This window comes from Orcinus orca, chromosome 18, assembly GCF_937001465.1.
Source record: "Orcinus orca chromosome 18, mOrcOrc1.1, whole genome shotgun sequence".
Classification (NCBI taxonomy): domain Eukaryota; kingdom Metazoa; phylum Chordata; class Mammalia; order Artiodactyla; family Delphinidae; genus Orcinus; species Orcinus orca.
The window spans coordinates 72,890,360-72,917,654 of NC_064576.1; the positions used below are offsets into that span (position 1 = coordinate 72,890,360).

Below are 27,295 nucleotides of genomic sequence, written 5' to 3' on the forward strand. Positions count from 1 at the left end.
TAAGGAATGGTTTGTCCTTACGAATTCTTGTTTATTTTATTTATTTATTATTATTTTTTTTTTTTTGCGGTACGCGGGCCCCTCACTGTTGTGGCCTCTCCCGTTGCGGAGCACAGGCTCCGGACGCGCAGCCGCTCCGTGGCACGTGGGATCTTCCCGGACCGGGGCACGAACCCGCGTCCCCTACATCGGCAGGCGGACTCTCAACCACTGCGCCACCAGGGAAGCCCTCTTTTTTATTTTAAATCTTATAATCTCACTGTAAAAACAGACATCTTAAAAACAGTTGGAGAAATCTGATATATATGGGCCAGATACAAACAACACCGTGGAATTACTGCTAATTCTATTAGGTGTGATCATGGCGTTGTCGTTATTAGAAAACGTGCATAATTTTTAGACATGCACTAAATATGTGAGGCTAAAATGACATGCTGTCTGTGATTTGCTTTACAATATTTCTCAAAAGAAAAAGTAAAAAGAAATAAGGGATAGATGAAACAAATGTGGCAAACTCTTGGTAATTAGTAAGTCTGGGTGATGGGTATATGGGGGGTTACTATACTATGACTCTACTCATCCATATGTTTGAAAATAATAAACAGTTAAAACCAATGAAAACTCTTACTAGAAACCACACATCAGTACCTCACGCCTGTATGTTTCCAAATGTTTGTGGGGTGCCAGTTACATGCTTGGCCCTGGCATAACTATGAAGACAGAGTGATCCCGTAGAGGTGGCCCATGGTCCTTGTAGCTGCTGGCCCAGTGGGGCCTCAGAAGCACTGAATGCAAACTTAGAAACTGGTGAATGCGCTGGGGGAGAGGACGTTATATGGCAGTGTGCCCCCCAGGAGGGGAGACCACCTCAGAAGACTCCCTAGTTTCACATGCTGGAGTCCTTTCTCAGCTTGAGGACCAGACAGGAATAATTGCAGAACTTTTTTTTTTTCTGATCATCACAATTCCTCCTCTCTTACCTTTTCTCTCACTTATTTCATCCTCTCACTTTCTTCTCACATAAGTAGCCAAGGGCGACAATGACTTAAGAGCAACCACGCGTTCTTTCTGGCTTGAAAATCTGCAGAATCTGCCCAAGACGTGTACAGATTAGAGCCCAGCCAGCTGTGCGCTCACCGCAAATTCTAAGCCAGAAGGAAGGAATATGAAGTGACGCCATGAAAAGTTCACAGTGCAAGTAATCATACAAATGACCGCTTCCCTGCCTTACAGGGTCCTCACTCTTTAGGCTGGGAGGTAGGAGGAAAGACTGCATCCAGGAGAGAGATACAGAAATGAACAGCATCAATCCATAAGGCGGTCGGAAAACAGCAAAGGCCGTGAGCTGCCTGCAGGCACTCAGCCCAGTTCCTACGCGCACTTGTCTCTTCAGCTACCCAGTCTGGCAGGGAAACACCTTGGGCACCCACACATGTTTTTTTTGAGGCACATAAAATAGCTCTTTGTATATTTGTATCGTGTTCCCCCCCCCAGAAATCCATATTTAAATCTCAAAAGGCTGCTTTAAAAGAATCAGCGTTGGGGACTTCCCTGGAGGTCCAGTGGTTAAGACTCCGCACTCCCAACGCAGGGCGCCTGGGTTCCATCCCTGGGCAGGGAACTAGATCCCACATGCCACAACTAAAGATCCCGCCTGCCACAACTAAGACCTGGCACAGCCAAATAAATAATTAAAAAAAAGAAAGAAATCAGTGTTCATTTTGTCATGAGTGGTAGAAAGCAAGGCACCTGCAGTGTCCACTTACTGAGCACCTGCGTTTGTCATACGTGATGGTACAGAGCTAGGCTCTGGGCGGTTCACGCAAATAGAAATCACAGCGCAAGTTAAGGTGGTCTAGCTACAGGCTCATCAAGTGGTTCTGATCCTGTGCACCGTAAGGGTTCACAGTGATCAGGATAAGCTGCTTGGAGGAGATCGGGCCGGGGGTGAGGGGCTTCGAGGCAGCGGTCACTGGTGAGTGAAGGTGAAGGAATCAGGTGTGTGCACACCCTGAGCCACAGGAAGAATAGTTCCTCGCTTTTCTAGGGTGTCTTTAATTTACAAAACCTCTGCAATTAAATTAGGTCATTTAACACATGTATAATCCCATGAGATTAACAGGGCAGGTATAATTTTATTGGTGTGTTTCAGAGGAGAAAACTGTCATACAGCTAGAAGTCAGGGCAGTTCTAGGACTCAAGTCTTCTTTGAAGTAGCTGAACCAAACTGTGGTTTGCCTGTGAGGAAACGTGTCTGTAGCGGTAAGGTTGAAAAGGCAGGTAGGGAATGGACTTTGGATGGCCTTGACTCAGTCACGGAAGCCTGGGCTTTCTTCAGTCCAGTTGTTGAAGTTTTTGGAGCAAAGAGGATTCCACTAGAACCCCGAATGCTCAGGGGGTTGGGCTGGCGGCAGCTTTGTGGGTGTTGGCTTGGGAAAAGGCATGTTGAAATACTACTGCACTGCCCGGGTCAGAGTGGATGTAAGTGTCCCTTCTGTTGTTTGGATTTTTTATTCGTGTAGAACCCAGGATACATGAAACATAATAAATGATCCAAATGACAACAAAAACATGACGGTCCAAAACCTATGGGATGCGGCAAAAGCAGTCCTAAGAGGGAAGTTTATTGCAATTACAGTCTTACCTCAGGAAACAAGAAAAATCTCAAATAAGCAACCTAACCTGACACCTAAAGCAACTAGAGAAAGAGGAACAAACAAAACCCAAAGTTAGTAGAAGGAAAGAAATCATAGAGATCACAGCAGAAGTAAATGAAACAGAGATGAAGAAACATAATAAATGATCAATAGATATTTACACCAGTGATTTAGGTAGTAAAGTGACAGGCACCTACTGATAATCAGGTGTTTGAAAGAACATGCTTTCGGATATAGGTTGGAATCTCTCTTTAAAATGGTACTGCTCCAGCTAGTTTAAACAGTAAGAGAGGGAGATTTCATGGACTTTTAGAAGCAAAAAAGATCTTAAACAACTTCAACACACATATTCTATAATTAAACACTTGAGGCCTGAGATGTTAAAGAGCTTGCCGTGATACTCCAAAACTTGAAAAGAAAGAGACTGAATTTAATAGCTGCTCCATGATGTGTGTTTCCATATACACTTAATCAGCCCTGGAAAAAATTAGCTGTATAATGGAATATTCTCATATTAAATGCCAGCCTTTTATAGCTGTGAAATGCTGTTATCCTTGAGGTTTACATTCATTAACATAACTTCCGTTTATTCCGTGTTTGCATGTTTCTTCCACTAGGAACTAATTAAAATCTAGATACTAGATTTTTAAATTTATGCATTTTTATTTAATATTTAACATATAGAACAGGAAGGATATATGGAGGTACACTGGTGGGGGTTTTTTTGTTTTGTTTTGTTTTGTTTTGCAGATCAGGCAAAATCTGTCTGCTGTTTTTAAGTTTTGAGGATGGATATTGGGGGGGAAGCGTCTAAGGAAAAGAAGAAAATTGTGACTTTGTTATCTGAGGACTTAATGGTTTTCATTTCACCGGTCACCATGGGCTAGACCATGCTGCAAAGCAACATAGTGATGGCTTACTTTTTTTAAAAATAGGTATGACTTTTGCTCCAATAATGAAGAGTCCTTTATCCTGGATCCTGACAGCACCGTAGGAAACAGAATTGAGAGCATCACTCAGCGCACGGCAGTCTTAGAAGGAAAGAATAAGGTACTGTTCGTCAAAATAAGCATGGGGATATTTATTCTAAAAGTACACACTCAGCTCCCAGTTCTGGGTTTATTAGAGCCAGAAGGAATTCAAGTGCTCAAGCAAAAATTCAGAGAGAAGAAAATCAGTAGTATGTCTTTACGGAGCGATGCACTGAGGCTATTCAAACTGCTGTATACACCCAACCGAGCACCAGTCCCGAAGGAGTGAGTCCTTGGACCTAACGGAAGAGGTAGAAATGCCTCTTGAGCATCAAGCTGGTCCACATCAGTGGTTCTCAACTCTGGCTGCACGGTAGTCTACTTTACCAATTATTATTACATGTGAGTCTTTTGCGTGGAGCCCAGGGTTCACAAAAGCTTCCTGGGAGATTCTAGCATAACCAGAACTGAGAACCTCTGACATAAATAAAGTGAGAGGTCAGTAAGCAAAAGCTAGCACAAAACTTGAGGCTAAAATGGAATGTTTCCATTTCACAAAATATCTTGTTTTCCCCTCTGTTTTCGCACGGGCGAAGCCTAAGTTGGGGTGTACAAACACACACAGTGTATCAGATTCCCTGACTGAAGAAAGGCAAATCAGAACCACCATGAGATATCACCTCACACCTGTCAGAATGGCTATTGTGAGAAAGACAAGAAATAACAAATGTTGGTGAGGGTGTGCAGACCCCCTTGTGCACTATTGGTGGGAATATGATTGGTGCAGCCACTATGGAAAGCAGTATGGGGGTTCCTTTAAAAATTAAAAATATAACTACCATATGATTCAGCAATTCCACTTCTGGGTATTTGTCTGAAGAAGACAAAAACACTAACTCAAAAGATACAGGTACCCCTGTGTTCACTGCAGTATTATTCACAACAGCCAAGATATGGAAACAACCTAGGTGTCCATCGACAGATGAATGGATGCAGAAAATGTGGTCTGTATACGCAGTGGAATATTATTCAGCCATAAAAAAGAATGAAAGCTTGCCATTTGTGACAACGTGGACAGACCTTAAGGGCATTATGCTAAATGAAATAAGTCCAACAGAGAAAGACAGATGCTGTGTGGTCTCACTTATATGTGGACGAAAACAAATAAACAAGAAAACAAGCTCATAGATTGGTGGTTGCCAGAGGCAGGAGGTAGGCAAGACGGATGAAGGGGGTTAAGAGGTGCAAACTTCCAATTCCTATAATATATAAATAAGCCATTGGGACGCCATGTACAGCACTGCGACGATAGTTAATACTGCTGAATTGCACGCTTAAAAGTTGCTAAGAGACTAGATCTTAAAAATTCCCATCACAAGAAAGAAAAACCTTTGTACTACGTGTGGTGATGGGTGTTAACTAGACATATTGTAGTGATCATTTTGTGATACATACAAATGTTGAAGCTAATATAACGTTATTTGTCAATTATGCCTCAGTTTAAAAAAAAAAGTTTCCCTGACCTAGTCAGGGTCTGGGAGCATCTTTTCTGCTCTTGGACATATTTTCTCCACTCCCTTAACCTTAACACTAGCTGATACCTGTGTCTGAGCAGATCTCAGACCTGGTGGTTTTCTTCTCTGTCGAATCAGTGAAAAATGCAACTGCAAAATCTGCTATTATCAGGCACAGGGGTAGTGATGCTTTAAGAAGGGGGGGAAAAAACCCATATCAAATCACCCCTTGCTAGAATATCTACTTCTACATGCATATCTTGATTTGGAGTAGTCTGTTAATATGAGTGTTATCTCCTTAAGTGTGGTCATGCTTATTTGTCTGTTCAGCTATATTTGCATTTGAAAGCAACAAAATAGATGGCATCATTCTCCGCGTAGGGTCATAATAACAAATAACATCTGAATTCTTCCTGATGGAAAACTTTTGGACGTACGCTTATGTCAACATCATTCTTTGGTGGGCCAGAGTGGCTATCTCCATTTTAAAGATAAGAAAAACTGAGGTGATAAGATGACTAACTCCAAGTCACGCAGCTTAAAAGTGGCACGTGAGAAGCTCAAACCCAAGTCTTCATTGCCAAAACCCAGGGCTCTGCCAACTAAGCCAATACAGAAATTAGTTAAGATGGTGATGGCTTGCACGATAATATCAGCGATCACTTGTCAAGGATTCCGGAAAAGTTTTTCTAACCACTGCAGTAAGGTGTAGGTGGCTTACAGTTCTTTTTCTCAAATGCAAACAAACTGTAGTTTAAAACATTCCAAGATGTGTAGCTATTGATGAGACAGCAGTTTAATGAAATACTTAGAAAAGAGGAAACTCTGTAAACTCGAAAGTTTGAGTGACACTACATTTTTGAAAAAAAAGGAGATTGCCTCAGAGTAGAAAGCAAGTTAGTTGTCACAAAGTACTGGAAAATTTCAAGATGCCCTTGACCGTGCCGATTCATTTTGCCTTTCCCTGACCCTAGCAGATGCTTGCACTGTTAACTGCTGGATATTAAAACACGAATTTATGAGCTTAATTACAAAGAACTTCTAGTCCGGTTTGTGGTGTTCTAGCTGCAAAAAAAACATACGACAGAAAATAGAAAACGAAAAAGCTAAGTTATGTTTCTGATCAGCCTGAACCGTGAAGTAGCTACCTGCCTCCGTGACAAAACCTGGGTGAGATAAAGAATCTTCCCTGATTTTTTCCATGTGTGATTGAAACAAATTTATTGTCTTGTAATTCTGTAGTTACACCAGGTTTTTAAACAGAGAACCCCAGACACAGTTGGCCCTTGGGCCATCCAACCTGCAGAGCATGGGTTAAGGTCTGCCCTTTCTATTGTGTGTAACCACGTGCAAATCAGTTCACCTCTCTGAACCTGAGTTCTCGCCTCCAAAAAATGGAGCTCCTAACACATGACCTGTCTCGTTTGCCTGTTATCAAGATGATTGTCTTATATTCCCTAATGCAATCCCCCAAATTGATTGTGAACATATGCAGTAAAGACTACTTATTAAACAATTGTGTTGAAAAACCTTTAATACTCCTTCTAAACGAAGTGTGTGTATACACACACACACACACACACACATACATATCCTGGTAGTGACTGTAACAAATTAGACTTTGAGTTATTAATTTCATGTCCTAAATTTAGAAGACTTTACTAATTTTGCTTTTAGCATCTATTAATATATCTTTGTGTGTGAAAAACGTCTTTCAGATGACAGACGGAAGTTTTGCTATCTCAGAATTCTTTGCATTGTTATTTCCTTTACAATTAAAACTGCTTTTCTTTTCTGTTCACGTTAAGAAAGCAAATGAAAGTCCCAGCTTAGAGCACACAGATGCTTTTCCCCAGTCATACTAATATAGTCGGCATGCCCGGGACCCTGCTCCAGCCATCAGTGGAGCGAGGTCCTGCTCGAGCACCTGCTGCCTTTCAGGGACTTGCTTCCCCCCGCGCCCCACGCCCCTGTTGTGTTTTGTTTTGTTTAACCCAAGGAAGGGTGCACGAGACAATAAAATTCAGTCTCCTTATGGCCAGGTTTTGGCCCAGATCTGTGAGAAGTGAAGTCATCAATTGGAGTTGCTAACGGCAAACATGGAGCTCTGGTATGGTTTCAGTGGGTTTGCCAGACTTTGTAGACTTGGGGCAGGAAGTAGAAGGAGCCCTGTGTTAGGAAAAATTACACAGGAAATGCGTTTCACAGCATTAATTCTGTGAGGCTGGAGGATCATGACAATGTAACATCTTAGCAACATCTCCATTGAAATCGTTTTGAGGTTTCATTGAGAAATGTGTGTACCGTAAAAGACACGTCCATGACCAAAGCATGAATGCCTCATCCCGGGAGTACAGCCTGGGTTCCGCTCTCCCACCCACTCCCCGACCTTGTCTACCTTCTCACGTTCTATTTCCCATCAGTTGGCTCAAATGCACCACCCCAGGATCATTTTAGATTCTTCCCTGACCTTTACATATCTGCTTTTATTTCTCCCTGAAACACTTCAAAGGAAACTGTAATAGAAACATCCGAGAATAAAATCCATATATAGGTCTTTTTTAAAGGCAGGTGCTGGAAATTAGGCTGAATTACACATCATCCCATCCATTCTGTTCCATGAGGTTCAAACCACATTCCAGTAGTGAATCACTAACGCTTAGCGAAAGGGAAGGAAGGAAGGAGAATGAATAACTTCCAAATTTACAGTACCTGACGACAGTGTTCACCAGCGTTCCTGGGTCATACAGAAGAACCCAGAGAATGGATTTGAAGGGTCTGTTTCTAATATCTTAATCCTTGAGGTCCTCGCAGGGAAAACAGAGGCACCCAAAGTGTGGGTTCAGAACTAAAAAAAAACTGGCAAATGGAAACTAATTCTAGAATGGATACAAGCAGACAGCCTTGGGAATTTCTTTTGGTGTACCTTATAAAATATATGATGATAATTTCAAACATATGCTACAACTCAACTTCTTGAGTTTGAAATTTCTCTTTTCAAGTATTAAGTTGATATTTGCTGTTCCAACTGTTATGTTATTTCCATTTTTTCCCTCTTGAAACAATAGTATTTGGTCATGACCGCCGGGGATCACATCTGTCCCCTTAACCCAAGAGACTCCTGTCCTGTGAGAAGTTCTCTTGTGTCCAAACTACACCCACCTCCAACTCACACTTGACCTCCCTTTTCTGACTCTATAGTTTATACTTCAAGTGTCATAGTTTTTTCATGAAAATATTTTAATTTATAGCTTAAAAATATACTCTAGAAAAATAAAAGTCCTCTAGAAACCAGATCATTTTGAATAACGTTGCTCACAGGACGTAGGTTCCATCTTATTTTAAAATGTTCTTCTCTAATTATAACTTGTCCATTATCAATCATATTTTCAAACCATATAACACTGTATCAGCTTGCAGCTTGTATAAAATACTAAAAAAACAGGATTTCTGTACACAGTAGCATTGAGCTTGTAGTGACCATGTCTGCTCATTAAAGGAGGTATTCTCGAGAGAAAATCCGACTCAAGGCAGAGACAGAACTCTACCGATAGATCTGTACTATTAGATTTAAAGGGTCTGAAGGCGGCAAGCAGCAATTTCGTGTAGATTAAGAGCACAGGCACTGGTGTCAGACAGACCTGGGCATAATTGTTGCTCGGGGCTGTCTGTGGCACCATGGATCTTTGAGTGAATCAGTTTATAACCTCAGTTGCCTCTTGTGTAGAACAAGTAATATACCCACGTCACTGGGCTCCGGGGAGGATTAATTAAATGAGGTAATGCCTCACACACTGTCTGGCGCACAGCAAGGGTAACATAGAGGTACCCAGAAACAAAGAAATAATGTAAGCTCCCACCAATGTCACCTTCTAGTTCAATTTTAATAGAAACTTTGGAGAGGTGAGTTCTGGGGCAGGCTCTACTGGGGGTAAGGTGTCAGTCTCGGAAGAGGTCATTCAGGCAAAATAAGAGATTCAGATGCATCTGTTATCTCCATGGTTCGTGTGGCCTGGATTCACTTCACTTCTGTGGACCTCAGTTTTATTCTCTGATTATACAGAAATCCTGAGCTATCTGTTTTCGCAGTGTTGTAAAATGGCTACAGCCCTCCCCCGGTTGCCTGCACAGGCCTTAAATATGGCAAATGTGCACATCTGAATTGATTGCCCTTGGCACGAAACCCAGTTCTGGTTCTCAGTTGCCCCGCTCTCAGTGAAATCAAAATAATTTTAAAAGAAATCCAAATGCAACTTTCAGGTCATCGTTGTTCATCATTTCAGATGTTCAAGCCAAACAGAAATGAGTTGTTCACTTACTTATTGAGCAGCAATACATCTGAGAATCTAAATAAGGCTCTGCTGAGGCCCTTTAGGATAAACATTGAGCGCTAACTTCATAAGGAAAGCTGTGCTTGAGCTGAGAGGCAAACAGCAGAGGGGCTGTGAGGTCTCCACGACTGTTCCTCTCCTGACCCTGTTCATGCTGCTTTCAGGCACCTGAGCTCGTCTCCTGAGAAAATTCCAGGAGTCAGAGTCTCACTTGGTGATCTCTCTTGTCCTTCCACCTGTCACCTACAAGCTTCTCTTCTAGCTATTTTTCCTCCACAACTCTGAAGTGGTGGGTGCAATAATTAAACAGCCATCCAGAATTTTTGTATTCCCCGCCTCTTGTAATGATTAGTAATCAAAATAGAGAAAGAGACACCTGAGCTCTCTCCACTGGTTATTTGCTTTTGTGAGAGTCTTTTTCTGTAAAAGAGAGAATAATATATACTTGGGCTTCAAGTAGGGTAATTCTTTCCTGTGACCTAGAAGTAGTCCTTCACGTTAAGAATAAGGGTTGTGTCATACTCTCCTCCGTCCCCTTTACAACGTCTGGGTGATGCCTTAACAAATAATCAGTATCTGCTACATTGGATGAAAATGCCACGAATCGCAGACACTCATTTCCCAGAATTTCAGTAATACACAGAGGGTATGTGGGTAGATGTAATTAAACAGATCTAACAAACAGAAAAGGTATCATGAAATATCAACTGTACCGTAGTGGAAATTACAGAGAATTTGGAGCAATGAAGTTGCTGGCTAAAAAAACTACGAATATATTTTTTAGTCTTCCTGATCTGTAAAGACAGACATACTTTCATTTCTCGTAAGGGATATGAGAATACGAGTAAAGTGCCTACCGCATAACGTAGCAACTTAGAAAAATGTTAGGACCCTTTGTAGAATTTGTGTTACTATCTTAGAAAGCCCGCTGTCACAGTTCAGCCTCTCTGTATGTATCACGTTAACCTGTAAGTGACCGGATCGTTCTCCTCCAGCCAGGACACCCCATTAGTCTGGAAGCATCAGCACAGCCTCTACTTATGACCAGTTCTTTGTGTCCTAGGAGATAGGCTGCAACGATTTATAAGTAACTGGATCAACCCTTTTTGTAATTTTAAATATGAAAAACTTACTAGCTCTTTCATTTTTTTTTCATGTATAGCATGCATTACTTTTTTGAAAGGTTGGGTTAAATTTTAAAATTCTCAACAATTCATTTCATACTGCTAATTTTTATCTTTGAAAGAAGACAGCCATGCAAACCTTTAAGCTGTATAAATTTGTGGTTCTTTTTTTTTTTTTTTGAGACATTACTTTTCGCAACATCATAGTTTGGAAAGTGCTTTCAAGTTCACATAGCTTTGACTCCTCCTGCCTCGTTAGGGGCTCATCTGCCCAAGAGCAGCACTAAACCCTAGAGAAGCGACGTTGCCGTGTGAATCCATGATTTATATCTTCATTTTCTAGCGAGATTGACAGCCTGAGAAATTAAGTAATTTACAAACACCCGCAAGAGCCTCAGGGAGTTTCCGCCCCTCCCTCTGCGTCATTAGGGCTGCAGTGCCGCGTCCCAGAAGAGAAATGGTTCAGCAGCCTTTCTCCTCTGTCTGTGCTCCCTTAACACACCGCTTACAGAACCAGACGGCAAAGAAGGCTCCTGTGACCAAGTGGCGTTCGTGATCACAGGTCATCCAAACAAAAGGGAAGGCCTGGACCTCCCCCTCTCGTTGGCGTGGCCCTGACCACCTCATAGGGTAGGACGTGCTGTCCCGCATCTGGGCTTCAGGTCTGTAATTGTTACGCCAGCAGCACGAGATAAATAAGCCTGAAGCCCTCATATGAGTCGGATGTCATAGCCCCCGGTCTCCTGAGGACCTGCTTTCCTGTTGTTTTTCCATTCTTGCTGAGGGCTCGGCGAGGGGAGAGTTTCTGGTAACCACCACGTGTGCAGTTCTACCTCTGTTGAGGCAGTGGAATAGCCGGATCATGTCCCCCTCAGAAATATCTCAGGGGGTGTCCAGTGGTTCTTCGTCCTGTCGCTGAAGTTGCCTTTTCTTTTGCAGACGGCTAGCACCTTGGCTGTGGCCGACTCTAGAATTTCTGGAATCTACAGCTGCATGGCTGCCAATAAAGTAGGGACTGTGGAAAGAAACATAAACTTTTACATCACAGGTAAGCCACGTGTCCTATATTCACGAAGACAGCCCAGGGACCTCAAGTCTCTCTTGCAGTCTTTTGTGCTTTGAGTGCACTTGAGTGACTTTTATTTTTAAAAAAAACATTCCATAGACTTGTCCAGCCTTGAGTACCTTCATCCTTGCTCTCAGGAATAGTTTTCTATGGCATCATGGGGTCATTGGGTCTCCTGAAGGGTTATTTCCCTGAATTCCCTTTTAGAGCTGTTTGTCTACGTCTCTTTCCTAGGCTTGATTGTGAATGTGGGATCTTGTCGTGTTCCTTTTTGAACACCCTACAGTCCCCAGCACAGGGCCTGGCACACAGTGGGTGTTCGGTAACAGTCAAGGAAACCAATTCTAATACGTGGGATGACATCTTTGTAACCCAAGAGGCGAACTGTTTCACAACTTTTTTTTAAATTGATGTTATCGTTGATTTACAGTGTTGTGTTAATTTCTGCTGTACAGCAAATGTTTCACAACTGAATTTCAGCTTTTTGGCACACGAGGCTCTCCTAAAGAAATCTGAAGCTGAGCTTGGTTGATCGTTCTTAGTGTGCTGTTTTTTGGTAGCATTTCAGAATTTTTAACCTTAAATATGATGGTGTCTGCAAATCTTATAACTTCCAAGGGACACAAATGGCACTCCCTATGTCCCTCCATGGGTACAGGAAGGAAGTAAGTAGCTCAAAGTATAAAAACAATTGCCTGGCTCCACACTCCCCCAATATTCTGAAAAAACCTGGGCAGTTGGCCAACTCTCTGGAAACTTCGCACTGCCTGGGGCAGGCTGTAGCAGTTGCCTTGAGTTCTCCAGAAAGAAATAGGTATGTCCAATTGCATGAGAAGTATGGGTTGCCAGGTCACAGGGAGCCTTCTGGCACGTTAGCTGACCCTCAGAGAAGCTGTACCAGGGGAGAGATCCGTGGGTAGGTGCTCACAGAATGTCAGAGCCAGAAGAGACTTCTAGGGGCTATAATTCGACATGAGAGCCCTGCATTTTCCAGATGAGGAAATGCGGTTGAGAGAGGTGGAGGGGCACACGGGAGAGCCTCTGAAAACCAAGTCAGTCCCTCTACCCTCAATATTCGAGAAGCGGAGATAAAATCATCTTTGCGTTCATTCCAAATAGGAAAAGCCCTTTATTTAGAGAAAGATTCAGAGAGCAGTTTCACACATACTGATTCTTTCTTTAATCAACCTCAGATGATTTAGACTAATTAAGTCCAAAGGTTTGTGTTGTCCTTTATATCTGGGGGGCAACAAGGCCACTGTCTCTGTGATTTTAGAGTACAAAAGAGTGAGCCATTCCTGTTCTATTCTTAACATTCAATACGTTTGTACAAGTTTAATGAGCACCAGCTATTAAACAGGACAGTTCAGCTCTGTGTTGAGCATTCAGAGAGACAGCAAGGAGGCCCTGTCTTTCTAGGAAGACAGTTTGAACGCTGTGGACACAAAGAAGAAATGTTACCTGTATCCTAGTATCAAAAGGAATGAGCAGAAGTAACGTGACAGATGCTAGCCAATGCCAAGCCAACTCCACCAATAAAAGTATGTCAGCCACATACATAATTTAACATTTTCTAGTGACCATTTTTTTTTAAAGTAAAAAGAAAAAAGTGAAATTCATTTTATTTCACCTAACAGATCCCATGTTGTCATTTTAACACGTCATCAGTATTTTTTAAAATATTACATCCCTTCGGTTTTAAAAATCAGGGTTGAAATAAGATAAAACTAACTGGATGAAATTCAGTTCAGTCACGCTGACCCTACTTTCAAGGCTCAGTAGCCACAGGTAGCCCTGTATTGTAGAGTGTTGCTCTAAGCCTCTGAGAAGGAAGCGGGGCTTGAGGTAGTCCTGTGGGTACCAAGAATCCATAGAAAGAAGAGGACAGGCTGGCCCTGGCATTTTCAGAATCGAGGCGAGAAGACCAACAGAGGCCCACAGACTATACGTCTAACCACTTACAAGTTCTGAATCACATGAACAAGCTGTGAAATGTGTTGTAGCCTCTGGTGGACAAAGATACTTTCACGATGACCTGGAAAGTCAGGCACAAACCTAGAGTTCCGGGACTGCACAGAGTGTGACGGTGCCTGACGGTGCAGGAGAAGCCCACCCCCGGCTCACCCTGCTTCTCCTTCCACTCCGGGCTCGGCCCTCACGGTAAGGGGCCCTATCCTCCTGGGGATGATCTCCCCAGGCCACACCTCCAAACTCTGTCCACCCCTCCCCCAAACAGTCTCCCTGGGCCCTGTAAGTGTGCAGACCGCCCAGCAGTCTGACCTCAGGAGGACAGACAGAGCGAAGGGGGAAGAGGTCTGAGACAGTCTGGAAGCAGACTTGGGACCATCTTTACAGGGAATTCTGGGGCCCCAGGGGCCCCACGAAAGATAAAGAGTGGGGATAGCATAGGCTCTGTGTGGGCAGCCCCCCCCCGCCGCTAGACTCTCTCCATTGTGGGGAGGGGTACAGCCTGAACAGAGAGCCCCCTTGCCTGGGTCTGAAGGGAGTACTGGGAGAGGATGCCCTGACTGAGGGCACGCCCTGCTCGTTTCCCTCATGATACGAGTCCCAGGGAGGTTCATCGATGCCCATTATTCACTGCAGCACCAACATGCAGCCCACCCCTCCCCCGAGTGCTTCATGGCTCCGGCCTGTATCTGTGCACAGCATGGCTGCTGCAAGGGCCCCAGCTGATACGGCTGACCACCTGCGGAACTCAGGCAGCAGTCCCCCTTCGCCTCCCACCATATCGTCCAGTTTATAACCACGGGGTGCTTGAGACCTTTCCTCATCCATCGAAAGGAGCGATGGGAATTCTATTTCCAACATACCTAACTCGAAGCTCACGACATTTTTCCTCCAGAAATTTCATCTTAAAACTGAGCACAAACTCATCCAATCAAGTCCCCCTTGCCCAGAATATAATTCTCCTAAATGCTTTGCTCCCTGTTTTGAAAAATTCTAGTCTTGATGGGTAATCATAGATTACTTACATTCTTCTAAAACTCTTCTCTTTTTCTTACTCAAATCTCTGTCATGAGATTTCGCCTCACTAGAGATGAGACTAAATATTCTTTAGGAATGTTGCACCTTCCATGACGATTTTCTGAAAAATGAATGTATATTTGTTCCACGCTTATACTCGACCTAGTGCAGGTCATGCTTTAAAAGAGCTGTCTAAAATTGAACTGCTCAGAATCAAAAGATCTAGAATTGGATCTGTACCGATCCTCATTTCAATCATGCTGCCCCTTCTCTAAAATACAACAGAGCTGCCTTCTGAACTGATGTGAACCAGTTTGCTATGGCCATTAGCATCCTCCACAGCTTCTGCTCCAACTCTGCCATTCACTTGTCCATAGTATCTATCTACTTTCTAGTCACCACTCACTTTCTTTTTAGAGAATGCTGTTTCTGTTCTCTAGTTGAGGTAAAGCCTTTATTTCCACCTGACAAAGGAGATACCTTTCATCCTTTTAATGTCTATGCTTGTCTCTTTCATGAACTTAATTCACACGTTTGATCCAATCAAGTCAAGATGTCCACCCCCAGGTGTGTACCTCTGTAAATACATTACCCTTTCACCTAACCCTGAGTGGGATGTCTCCTGAGCAAGGGTGGCGTCTTCTCCACCACATCTCCTAAGACGCCGTGGATGTGATTATGTGCTGGATGGACGAGTGTTAGTTGGTGCTACTGAAGCCTGGGCTGAATCTGCAACAGAGCCTTAAGTGTGGGAAGATTTCTTGTTTTCATTTTGAGAGTTAGAAGGCAGTGCTTTCTTTGGTCTGTTTTTGTACTCAGGCTAAAAAAAAAAAATCGACATGAATTAAGGGAAAAATCCCTCTGGATTCATTACCTAGTTTAGGACGTCTTATTTATCACCTTCCATGGATCAGAAAAGAATAGTGCAGGGGCTGTACTGAGAAATAGATCATTTCTAAGTACCATCTGACAACATAAACCAAGTCAGCCTCCTAACAGTGTCCCCGTATGAGAAACGGACCTGAAAACGGATTCGATTCTTTTCTTTTCCTCTGTGTGTGTTTTTGCTGTTCTGTTGGCACTCAGCATGACTCTGGGTGTGTTAGCAATTACTGAGGGTGAAACAGGAACAGCGCTGCCTTATCTCCCTGGTTTCCCAATGTCACTAAATGCATTTTATTTTGAGATTCCTGGTGGTGCTTGGCAAAGATAAACAAAATCTTCCACCAGGAAACCTGTGAGCTATTTCCACAGGAAGTTTCAAATCACTAAAGTAAATAGAAACTCTCTACATGATCTCAGTGGTGTTACTTGGGACCCACTTGGGTTCTGACTACCAGGATGGGACTTCGTAAATGGAAGCCTACCGTCTTTTCAGAAATAATACGACTGCAACCAGTGCACAAGACTTCTGCCCTAGTATCTGGGTAAAAGTTGATGGCTAATGTTTAACTCCTCATGCTTGGAAAGTGTCCCAAGTATAAAAAGATGCTGAATTAGAGGGGCTATTTCTGACACCTTATTGTTATGTTAAAAAACTATGGTCAGCTGCTTCTGCCTCTTCTGGCACATTCTTAGGTTTTCATTTTAAAAGCAGGAAAACTTCCACTGGTCTCCTCTCTCTCCAGTCATTGACAGCTTCATAAACCACTGCTACCCCCCGGCTCCCAAAGAAATACTTTGGCATTTCTTCAGACGTGACACTTTATAATAAAGCCAGAGCCCAGAAAAATCAGAAAAACAAGCAAAGTGAGATTTAGGAAAGAGTTGATATGATATCTAATTTTGGACTATTGTCCCCTTAAGGTTTAAAGGTTTCTTTATAGCTTTGTGTGCAAAGGATAATAATAATAATAGCATAACATAGCGCTTTTCATCTTCAAAGTTCTTTGTGAAATGTTGGCCCCAGTTCTTTGCTCAAGTACAGATATGCCGCTAGTAACAAGCGATGGGAGGGTTTTGAGAGCAGGCCAGTTCAGGGCTAGTAACAACCAATGGTATTCGAAAAATCATCTGGTGAGATGGTCCAAAAGGAGACTAAGGAACTCTCAGTGCAGAAGCTAAATGATGGTCCGGGTTAAGAAAGCTGAGGAGGGGAGCTCGTGAGCTGTGGCTAGAGGCGCCAAGAAGATGGAGAAGAAGGTTGCCTGGGAATGACATTGGAGAAAATGACTTCCAATGATGCAGTCCTTTTAGGAAAATGTTTAGTATGTTTTTTAAGAGCAGATTTGATTTAGAAACCTTCTGCCCCCACTTTGCAATCTAGCAACGCTTCGAGATTAGCTGTCCGCATTTTCAGAAGAAATCTTGCTCTTTGGGCTTCCCTGGTGGCGCAGTGGTTGAGAGTCCGCCTGCCGAGGCAGGGGACGCGGGTTCGCGCCCCGGCCCGGGAGGATCCCACGTGCCGCGGAGCGGCTGGGCCCGTGAGCCACGGCCGCTGAGCCTGCGCGTCCGGAGCCTGTGCTCCGCAACGGGAGAGGCCACAGCGGTGAGAGGCCCGCGTACCGCAAAAAAAAAAAAAAAAAGAAATCTTGCTCTTTTATGTCTGAGTAGAGCAATCAGCATAAAAGGGGACCTGAGCAAGGACCCCTTGGCGCCAGCAAAGAGCAGGGGGAGCGATGGGCCAGCAGCAGGAGGAGGATGCCGTCAGCCCAAAGTTTAGGAGTAAAGTGTTAACTGGAGTCTCCTAGCGCAGACCTGGGACTTCCTGTTCTCACTTGTTCACAACTTAAATAAGTTTGGCTATCAAAGCACCTGTGGTTTCTAGTACAAACTCCTCTTAGAGTCCTTCACTATTTTGCCCACTTAGCAGGAGGACTTCTGCACATGATAAAGCAATGGGTTATCATCCCAAGTTGTAAAAAAAAAAAAAAAAAAAAAAAAGCATTCCACTTTGAAGAGCAATTTCGAGCAAATGAGCGTACCCTCCTAATAACGTCCTATTTTGCATTTCCTGCCTCGCTTCTGACGGAACGAACTGAGTGGGTTCCTACCTGCCATGTCTGATCGTTCCCCTTTAAAAAAAAAAAAAAACGATAAATACCATCCTTTTAATGTTGATGCTGAATTTGTGTAGGAACAATCCTTAAGATCCTTGACTGTCTTAGAATGAGATATGTCCTCAGGATGAGACATCGATTTTCCTATGCACTCAAGTCCTTTGTTCTTTTTTTCCCAGATGTGCCCAATGGATTTCACGTTAACTTGGAAAAAATGCCTACGGAAGGAGAGGACCTGAAACTGTCCTGCACAGTTAACAAGTTCTTGTACAGAGACATTACCTGGATCTTGCTGCGGACAGTGAATAACCGAACCATGCAGCACAGCATCCGCAAGCAGAAAACGGCCGTCACGAAAGAGCACTCCGTGACGCTGCACCTCGTCATCAAGAACGCTTCCCTGGAAGACTCGGGCACCTATGCCTGCCGAGCCAGGAACATGTACACAGGGGAAGAAATCCTCCAGAAGAAAGAAGTGACCATTAGAGGTGAGCACTGCAACAGAAAGGCTGTTTTCTCTCGGATCTCCAAATTTAAAAGCACAAGGAATGATTGTACCTCACAAAGTAATGTAAAACATTAAAGGACTCATTACAAAGTAACAGTTGTGTCATATCATCTTGATTTATTGTCACTGTTGCTCATTTTCCGGCTCAGAGGAGAAGCTCCTCCCAAAATGAGTTTGGCCATGATAGGAGTAACATTGAGCCCCCCGGGACCCCCAGCTCTGGGCGCCCCGTTCAGGCTGAGGGGTCCGCTCTCTGGGGCCGACCTGGTGCACGTTTGGATTTGGAGGATCCCTGCAGTGCATTCTCTGTGTGTTTTGCTCTTTGCTGTTTTCTCCTGCCTGATAGACAACAACTCGGGACTGATCCTTTCCTTCCACTTTAATGCCCACCTCTTTTTATGTTTATGTTTCCAAGCTGCCAAACCCGAATAATTTAAACAGATGCTGGTGTCTGCCAAAGATGGACACGAATCAGTTCATTGGCCAGCTCAGAATGAGGACAGTTGAATTGGAGACTCTGACGGACCTCTGCCGGGTTTTATTTCGTACTGTTACATCTGCTTTTGATTTGTAAATAGCACCTGGATGATAGCAAGTTATAATGCTTATTTATTTGAAGATGCTTTTTTTTTTATATTAAGCACATTAATTTTAAACTGGAGCGTCTGAGATGGGCCCCAGAGGTGCAAGGTGTTGGTGTCATTCAGAGGTATTAAAGCTTTATCACAGTATGAATTACAAAAGTCCACCCAGATGAAGCCCCGTTCTCTCCTGCAATGCCAGTAGCTAGTCAACAAGTCCAGTGGGTTTTCTCCTCACTGCCTCTGAGTGGACTACACAGCCACTGACAGCACCTGAACAAAAGTGGCTCATGCCTTTGTTTTTAATATTTTTGTCCCTGGTTAAAGAACTTTATCCTGTCCAATGGATGGCATTCAGCTGTGTACCATGATCAATTTATCAAGGAAATAAAGGCTCTTGTGACCAGAGGCTTAATGCATTCTTCTAAATGTCAATCTCAAATTTGTCCATTAAAAAAAAAAGTCCACTGTCCCCATATGCAAATTGAATAGGATTTTTTTTTTCCTGGGGAAAGTGACTTTTTCACCAATTTCATATGCGTTGTTCTGTTGTTTTCATTTATGATTGATCATTACATGTGACTTGCCTGAACTATTGGAAAACAAACTATAATGACCAAAATAGCCATGGCTTAGAACACAGTGGCTGGGCTGTTCAGTAGGAGGTGACAATATGACAGCTTTTCAGGCTTGGGAACTCACCAGACTGTTTCCTCCTTTAGGTAACAGACTCTGTCCCACGGCTCAACTTGCCTTTCACGTGGGAATTGCTTTTGTCAAATGTGAAGGAGTAAACAATAGCACGTTTATGGAGCCCCAAATGCTCTGAAAACAATTAGTAACCTGGAAGTTGTCAGCCCAAAGGAAAGAATAATCAATTGTATCTGGAAACTTTACCTATGGGTCTTTTGCCTGGCGTCTTTGTTCATTATAAGTCAGTGTGTTCCTTCAGGAAACTGCCTTAGTACCAGAGGACCTGGGGGGGGGGGGAGGGAGGCTCAATTTTTACTAAAGCTGAAAAAGCAAATGAAATGGTTTAGGGAGTACTTTTGAAAAACATGGTGAAATGGACATGCAAAACCTATCCTTTCCTAGGGAGGGGAAGGGTTTAGTAGTTACAGAAGATGATTTGAAGTACTTCCGAGAGATAATTTGAAGAATTCCATAGAGAGAGTTTCAAAAAGGAAAAGAAAGGACTGGGTGGGTTTTGATTTTTGTTAGTTAGTCTTCGAGGTGTGGTGTAAGGGGAGGATAACGGGGAAATAGAGAAAGAACCAAAAGCCTGCTACGGAGAATGACTGAGATGGGGTAGAGGGTGTGAGGCTGGTTCCTCGGTCCCCTTTCCAAACGGAGAATCGGAAGTACGTATCTGTGGGACCTGGCAGATCTCTTGGGCTCGAATGCCGAGAAGTAAAAGGACCTGGTGGGGAGCAATCTTTGGCTGTTGAACACCAGCAGAAATAGTCCGTTCATTCTGATTTTCTCAGTTTGAAAGCTCCCCTTTGTTAAACTTTGGAAAGCAGCTATTTCCATCAAATAACTTAGGTTTAAAAATATGGGTTCAACGTCCCTTTCCTATTTAAAATGCCAAAGTAGATTACTATAAAGCGGGAATTGATTAAAAAACAATTCCTTGGTTGATTGGTCATTTTGAAACTTGCCAAAAATGAGAATTTTTTTTTTCCAGAAATGGGTACAAAGAAAAAAATCATCATACTGTATGTTTCAGACATGTTTGTTTATATGAACTTTGTATTTCATTGAGAATCCTCTGTTCATTCTGCAGCTTTCCAGCTGCTTCTCTCGTCTGAAGTTTGTGTAGTACAGAGAGGGCCTTTGGGAGTTCTGCGTGACGTTTATGTTAAAAGAAGATGCTCTCTTTTATATAAGCATTGTTTTCAAACACACCTGTCAGGGAAGCCAAATCCTGTCTGTGTTGATGATGTTACAGTTTGTAGCTATGAAAATAATTCGGGTGTGGCAGGCCATGTATTCAGACTTCCTTCTTCTAATAAGACCTATGGACAATGATAGATTATTTTATCATATTTAATGCCTGGGAAACAGTAAATGTGCCAGAGGAAGCTATTGCAAGTATAACTCAGTGAACTGGGTCTGTTCTGAGTTTTAAATGAGGTGTGTCAAAGTTGGCTGTAAAGATGCTAAGTAGTAATATGATACTGTTCCTTATTCTCTTGTCATGTTTCACTGATATGTCTGGGGTCTTGACTGTGTAAAAATGTCAACATTGTAACGATCAAGCATGTAAGAATTATCAAAACGGAAGATTTTGATACATGGCTGCGTTTTCAATTAGGAAAAACTATTTGACAGACTGGACAGAACGTAAACCCGGAACTATTAAAATGGGTCTGCCGGGGGGGCGCAAGATGAGACTAGGAAGGCTACACTGAAACAGGCCAAAGGATCGTTGCTACCACGCATTTCACACTATAGTTGACGAGTTTATAAATTAGCGCTCCTTCAAGTCTGTTTTGCCTTCCGATTGCATTTTGTATAAAATGTGAAAAGACTAATGATAAGCTATGGAAATCAAAATGGAATGAGAAATCTGTTTCTCCTAACAGATAGCCACCCTGCCATGTCATGCTATGTCAACATGTTCTCAAAGTCATATGGTAATATACTTCTTAACCTGAGATTTCTCAATTGCTTTAATGAATGCTAATCCTGAGAGTTTCCCTGCAGGAATAAAAACAGAAAGGTTTGGGGACTCGGCAGAATCCTGCAGGGACATGGAATCAGAGCCATTGCAAGGTGTCATCTCTTAGAGCGTTGTAATCACTCCTAAGCTGCTTTCACAGTGTTAGTACAATAAGATGAGGAATGGTCAGAGAAAGCTCAGACTGTGTAATTGAAACCAGTGACGCAGAATGTGTAAGTGATGTCAAAACTATTTTGATTTGTCTTCCAGGATTTGCAACGAGTTGGGGGGGGGGGAGGATGACTTGAGGGGGGGGGAAGATTTCAGGAGTTGTCTTTACTCTTTGACCGTGGAAGCTTGAGTTACCAATCCAGCACCTGCCCAACTAGAATGTATACGCATCAGCAGGACTGATTCCATAAAAAAAAGAGACACGTACTCACGGGGGCCTTGGGGTACTGCTGTCCCTCTGTGAGATTTTAATGTTGTAATGTATTGCATCCTAATGTATTAAATCCATTTTGTTGTACTATATTGGTTGGCATTTTATTAAAATAAATTGTATCATATTTGTATGTTTTCAGAGAAAGTAATATAAAATACAATATTTGTACTATTATATAGTGCAAAAACTACAAATCTGTGCCTCTGCCTCTTGAATTAATCCTTTGTTCGTTTGCATTTGGGAAGGGATTGGAGGAAAGAGATAATCAATAAAGCTTTCAAAGTTCAAGAAATTCTCCCACTTGGTCTGCTGCTTACAGTTTAGGTTACCGACAGCTGAGTGACACAAACACGCCCTCACATGTTAGTGAAACACAAAAATACAAAATTCGATTAGCTCATTACTATAACTCTCTGTATTTGTGTAAAAACTCACTACAAGCCGATATCCAAAATCATGTCTGTTTCCTTTTTAGTTCCTAAAATATCACGCAAAATCCTTAGGTTTTAGAAAAAGCTTCTCTCAAAGAAAGGAAGGAAACTAGTTGGCCAGGCAAAAACCTTGATATTGAAATCTAAAAATACAGAGTTGAGTTCTTGATTTTCCTGTGTTCTAACAGATTTCAATTTATTGTAGTAACCTAATAAGGAGGAAGCAGTAGGCTAACCATAGAGGAGAAATTGAGGGAATAAAATACGAATGAAAACTTATAGTTGAGTTTTGCTGTTTTCCTCTCTACTTTTAAAATGTTGATATGCATATATAATAAAAGAATAAGATTGACGAGTAATAACAATTCCCTTTCTTTATTCACTAGATCAGGAAGCACCCTACCTCCTACGAAACCTCAGTGATCACACAGTGGCTATCAGCAGTTCTACGACTTTAGATTGTCACGCTAACGGTGTCCCAGAGCCTCAGATAACCTGGTTTAAAAACAACCACAAAATACAACAAGAACCTGGTAAGAGATTTTTTTTCCCTTGTGTTTACTCTTTCTTCTCACCCTCTTCTTCCCTTAAAATTCCTATCACCTCCTTTCAGGATGTCTCCAACTACTTGCTGATAGACCTGCAAAAATGAATTGGGTCCTGGTTCATGCTTATATCACTTCCAGTGAGGGATACTGGAGCCAGTTCTTATTACAGACCATATTCCTACCCCTACAGAAAGATCCTTCCAGAATCTGCTTTAAATCGTGCGTTCAGGGAATTCCCTGGCGTTCCACTGGTTAGGACTGCCAGGGCCTGGGTTTGATCCCTCATTGGGGAACCAAGATCCTGCAAGTCATGTGGCAAAAAAAAAATCCTGCATTCAGAGAGAAATGGTAAGAGCCCCTCAGAAAATGTTTCAGTTCATCTTGACAGCAGTGAAGAGTGAGGCGTTAGTTCCTTGATTTGAGGTATAGCAGAGTTTTGAACGCCTGGCATAGATGAAGTTCAGAGTAGATTTATAGTCTCCTTAGTTCACTTTATAACAATTTCAATCATTCGGTAAAAAGAAGAATATTTTAAATTACATTTTCTAATACCGGTAAAAAAAAAATCTAAATTAATGGTCATGTTGATTGTCTTTCAACAACAAAATATATTTAATACCAGCTACACTTAAATCTGCAAGTATAAACACTATTGTGTGCCTCATGACTCCATGGTTAAATAAGAGTAAAATGAACTTAGTTATAATTTTGATTAGTAATTACATTTCTATTAAAGATAAACTTGCCATTTATTTGCAACATCCCGACAACCTAAATCAAATAACCAGCAATATGGAGTCATCCTCCAATGCGAATCCTCAAAATGAAATCTCCATTTGAGTTTGATGCACAGAAAAAGGTTGTGGTAGAGCATCTCCAATTTTAACATATCTACAAATATCTTAGAAAGGCCTTACACTAAGCAGGTCCAAAACTGATCACATCACATGATTTTCCTCCTCTGGTACAGACAGCGTGTATCCATCATCCACAGCAGAGGTGGTCTCTCTCCTTCCCCCTCTTCCTCTAATCCATCAGGCTGAGCAGGTTGTACCTATGAAATGTGAACTGTGTCTCAAATCCATCCTTTCCTCTGCTTTCTTCTTGTCAGTCTCCTGGTTCAGGTGCTCACTGTCTATGTCCTGGACATCTGCAGGAGTCTCCCCACTGGCCTCCCTACCTCTCTTTTCTCTCTTTGCATCTGTCTTCCACACAACTAAAACGGTGCATCCCTGTTCCAAGTCTTCCACTGGCTCTCCATCACAGGACCCAGTTCAAGCATCTGACAGAGAAGGCCTTCAACAACGGGCCCTGCCTACTTCTTACAGCGAATGCTCCGCCGCCTTGAACTTTATTTACATTCTAACAATTGCCAAACTCTTGTAGATCGCGGCACACGTCATGCTGCTTCAGCCCCTATGCTTTTTTTGTTCCTGTGTCCCCTCTGCCTGGAGTACCTTCTCTTCATGGAATGCCGGCCCATCCCTTAAGACACTGGGTGTTTTCCCTCCTGAAAGCCTTACTCAACCCCTGCAAAGAGGAGGCAGGTCCTCCGCGAGTCTTTATTATCTAGGCGTATTTCTGTTCTCTCTTACTGAGTTGTTTTATAGTCACCGGTTCGTGCGAGTCTATTATCTATGCATGTTGCTAGTGTCTTCCTGTATTGTATCATGAGTTCATGTGTGTGCTCTCTTCCTCTGTGTTTATCATCATATCACGGCCTCATCCTGAGTACAGTGTATCTTCATGTTATTTGTATCTTGTCCTTTTGTCCTCAAAACCTGTCATAGTGCTTGGCAACGAATCAATGTTTCGTGAATGAATGAACGGTTTTCAGAAAATCTTATCCTTAGCAAGTTCACTTGGTAGCACAAATGCCTAGACTTTGGGGGAGGAGAGAGGCTGCACCATAGAATTTTTAAAGCTAAAGGGACCTTTGGAATATCTTTAGTTCCATTTGAAGAGTAGAAAATGGAGGTGCAAAGAGGTAAGGTGATTTGCCCAAGATGACACACTATTAAGAAAGGTAGTTGCGGGCTTCCCTGGTGGCGCAGTGGTTGAGAGTCCGCCTGCCGTTGCAGGGGACGCGGGTTTGTGCCCCGGTCTGGGAGGATCCCACGTGTCGCGGAGCGGCTGGGCCCGTGAGCCATGGCCTCTGGGCGTGCGCGTCCGGAGCCTGTGCTCCGCAACGGGAGAGGCCACAGCAGTGAGAGGCCCGCGTACCGCAAAAATAAATAAATAAATAAAAAAGGAAAAGAAAGGTAGTTTCATAGAAAATTCAGCCCTTGAAGTATTCTAGCAAAATAAAAGGATGAATGAATATGTGAATAAATAATAGCTTGGGAAACAATGTCTGTAATATGCTCCCCTTAGAGATTCAGAGTTCACATTAGTATATTAAAGACCCAAAGAAGTCCTGTACTGAAAAAATCAGGTGACCTGTGCTTTTAAGTTCTGTCTTCCCCAAACTGACTTGATCACAAAATACATTTTGTGAAATGTCGTAAAATGTTGGATGGTTCTTTGAAAATAGTGAATTTGACTTAAATTCAGTTTTTGTGCTTTGGATATGGATTCAAGAATCAGAGTTGAACCAATTTGAAAGCTCATGACTGTTCTGGGATTAGAAGGAGAGACCAGGGAGTTACTATAAATGGAAAAATATTATGAGGTGTTGGGCGGGTTTGCATCCTAGCATTGTCCTCATGGGTCAGAGAATTTGGGCGACTCACTTATCCTTACCCTCTGAGCCTGTATTTCCTTATTTATAAAACTGAGATAACACTGACCACAGAGGAATGTGGTATGGTTGCAATGAGTTAATATAACTGAGCTGACCCATAGACATGGTTTAATAAATACTATCTTCCCACCCACCTCCCTCATCTGTATAGAAATTGGCCCACGAATTGTCAGAATCTGTTGGAAGGTATCAGAGGGTTAATTAATAAGTCAGCTCAAATGTCAAACGACTCTAAATCTAACAAAGATGTCCTCCTCACAGCTTTCTTTGATCTTCTGAGGGCCAAAAGAAGAACATCTAGAAAGAGTTTTGTATAAATTCTTATATAAAACCTTCCCTAAATATCATTCTAATATGCTATTATTAGCATTTATTGAGTTCCACTATACTAAATTGTCAATTTTCTCTCTCTCTGTTCCCTTTATTCACTCTTTAAAACTACTATAGTTTTTTGGGAAAGGAATTTCTTAATTTTCTGGAGATAATCTCTTTCTTACATGCATTTATATGGTATTTGTAAAGTTTCATATGTAAGATTCCCATTTGAGGTGGCAGATTCAGCAGCCAATGCAACACCCTGTATGACTGTGACCCTTTTGTCCGTGTGTGTAAATATCTTCAAAAAGACCACTTCTTTTAACAAATCTATAAGTGAAGATTACAGATAACCAAAGTGATCATCCTTAATTAACTCACTGGTTGTTCCAAAGCTGATATAGAAAAACATCAAGATCACAGGCTGAAGAAGACTGAAAACTAGCTCATTATATCCTAAGCCTTTGGAAAGCTCAACTGAGTTTTTAAAACCTGAGAATAAACTGTGCATCCTTTGGAGACTGGAGATGCATTTTTTTTTTTTTTTAATTTGCGGTACGCTGGCGTCTCACTGTTGTGGCCTCTCCCGTTGCGGAGCACAGGCTCTGGACGCGCAGGCTCAGCGGCCGTGGCTCACGGGCCCAGCCACTCCGCGGCATGTGGGATCTTCCCGGACCGGGGCACGAACCCACGTCCCCTGCATCGGCAGGCGGACCCCCAACCACCGCGCCACCAGAGAAGCCCGAGATGCATCTTTTTATATGAAGCCTGGCAACTCAGAAAGAACCTATATACTGAGAGTATTTTGGTGACCTTGGATCATTGATAGGATCTGGCCCATTATCATTGTTTTTGGTAAATGACAACTTACTCGATTCCAAAGAAAACAGAGAAGAGAGTTAATGCTCTGGACAAGTGACGATCAAACACCTGCAGAGAGAATTTAGGGGAGGGGAACTTCTTCTCTCCCTTCTTATTTCCTTTCAGGAAGACCTTTCCGTGGGGGCAGAGCCATTCTAGAGAAGAAATGCAATTTCTAGAAAGTTCTATGAAAGCCAAGTAGTAAGTTCTTGGGACAAGCGACATCAAGCAGGGACAGAAGAGGTGCTAAGCACACAGCCCAGGGAAGCATGTGCTCAGGGGGGCAGAAGTCCCCTCCCCAGGGCACCCACGGGCGGACTCCCTACTGCCAGCCGCACAACCCAGCACACCTGCAGGCTTCCCAGGGCCTCGACTGCATGGCCCAACCCTGTTAACTCCCATCTACCCCCATGACTTCCGCCACAGCCTGCACTGGCTCGTTTTCTCCCCCAGCCTCTGGCCAGAGGAGCCTCCTTTCACATCCCAGAGCACATAATCCTTCCTTCTCTCTGATGTTCGCTTTTTTTTTTTTTTTTTTTTTTACAATCTGT

General features: G+C 42.7%; 1 protein-coding gene across 5 annotated transcripts in view; it reads left to right on the forward strand.

The window, feature by feature from the left end:
• Positions 1-27,295, forward strand: part of FLT1 (fms related receptor tyrosine kinase 1) — a 174,224-nt gene that overhangs the window by 80,608 nt on the left and 66,321 nt on the right. For 4 of the 5 annotated variants that reach the window (XM_049701112.1, XM_004281761.4, XM_049701111.1 and 1 more), the window contains 4 exons: positions 3,593-3,707; positions 11,537-11,645; positions 17,827-18,135; positions 22,664-22,810. In XM_049701112.1, the coding sequence (XP_049557069.1) occupies positions 3,593-3,707; positions 11,537-11,645; positions 17,827-18,135; positions 22,664-22,810 (680 nt within the window). Of the gene's footprint in view, positions 1-3,592; positions 3,708-11,536; positions 11,646-17,826; positions 18,136-18,570; positions 22,041-22,663; positions 22,811-27,295 lie in introns of those variants that run through there. The other variant, XM_033409460.2, reaches the window with a different exon arrangement.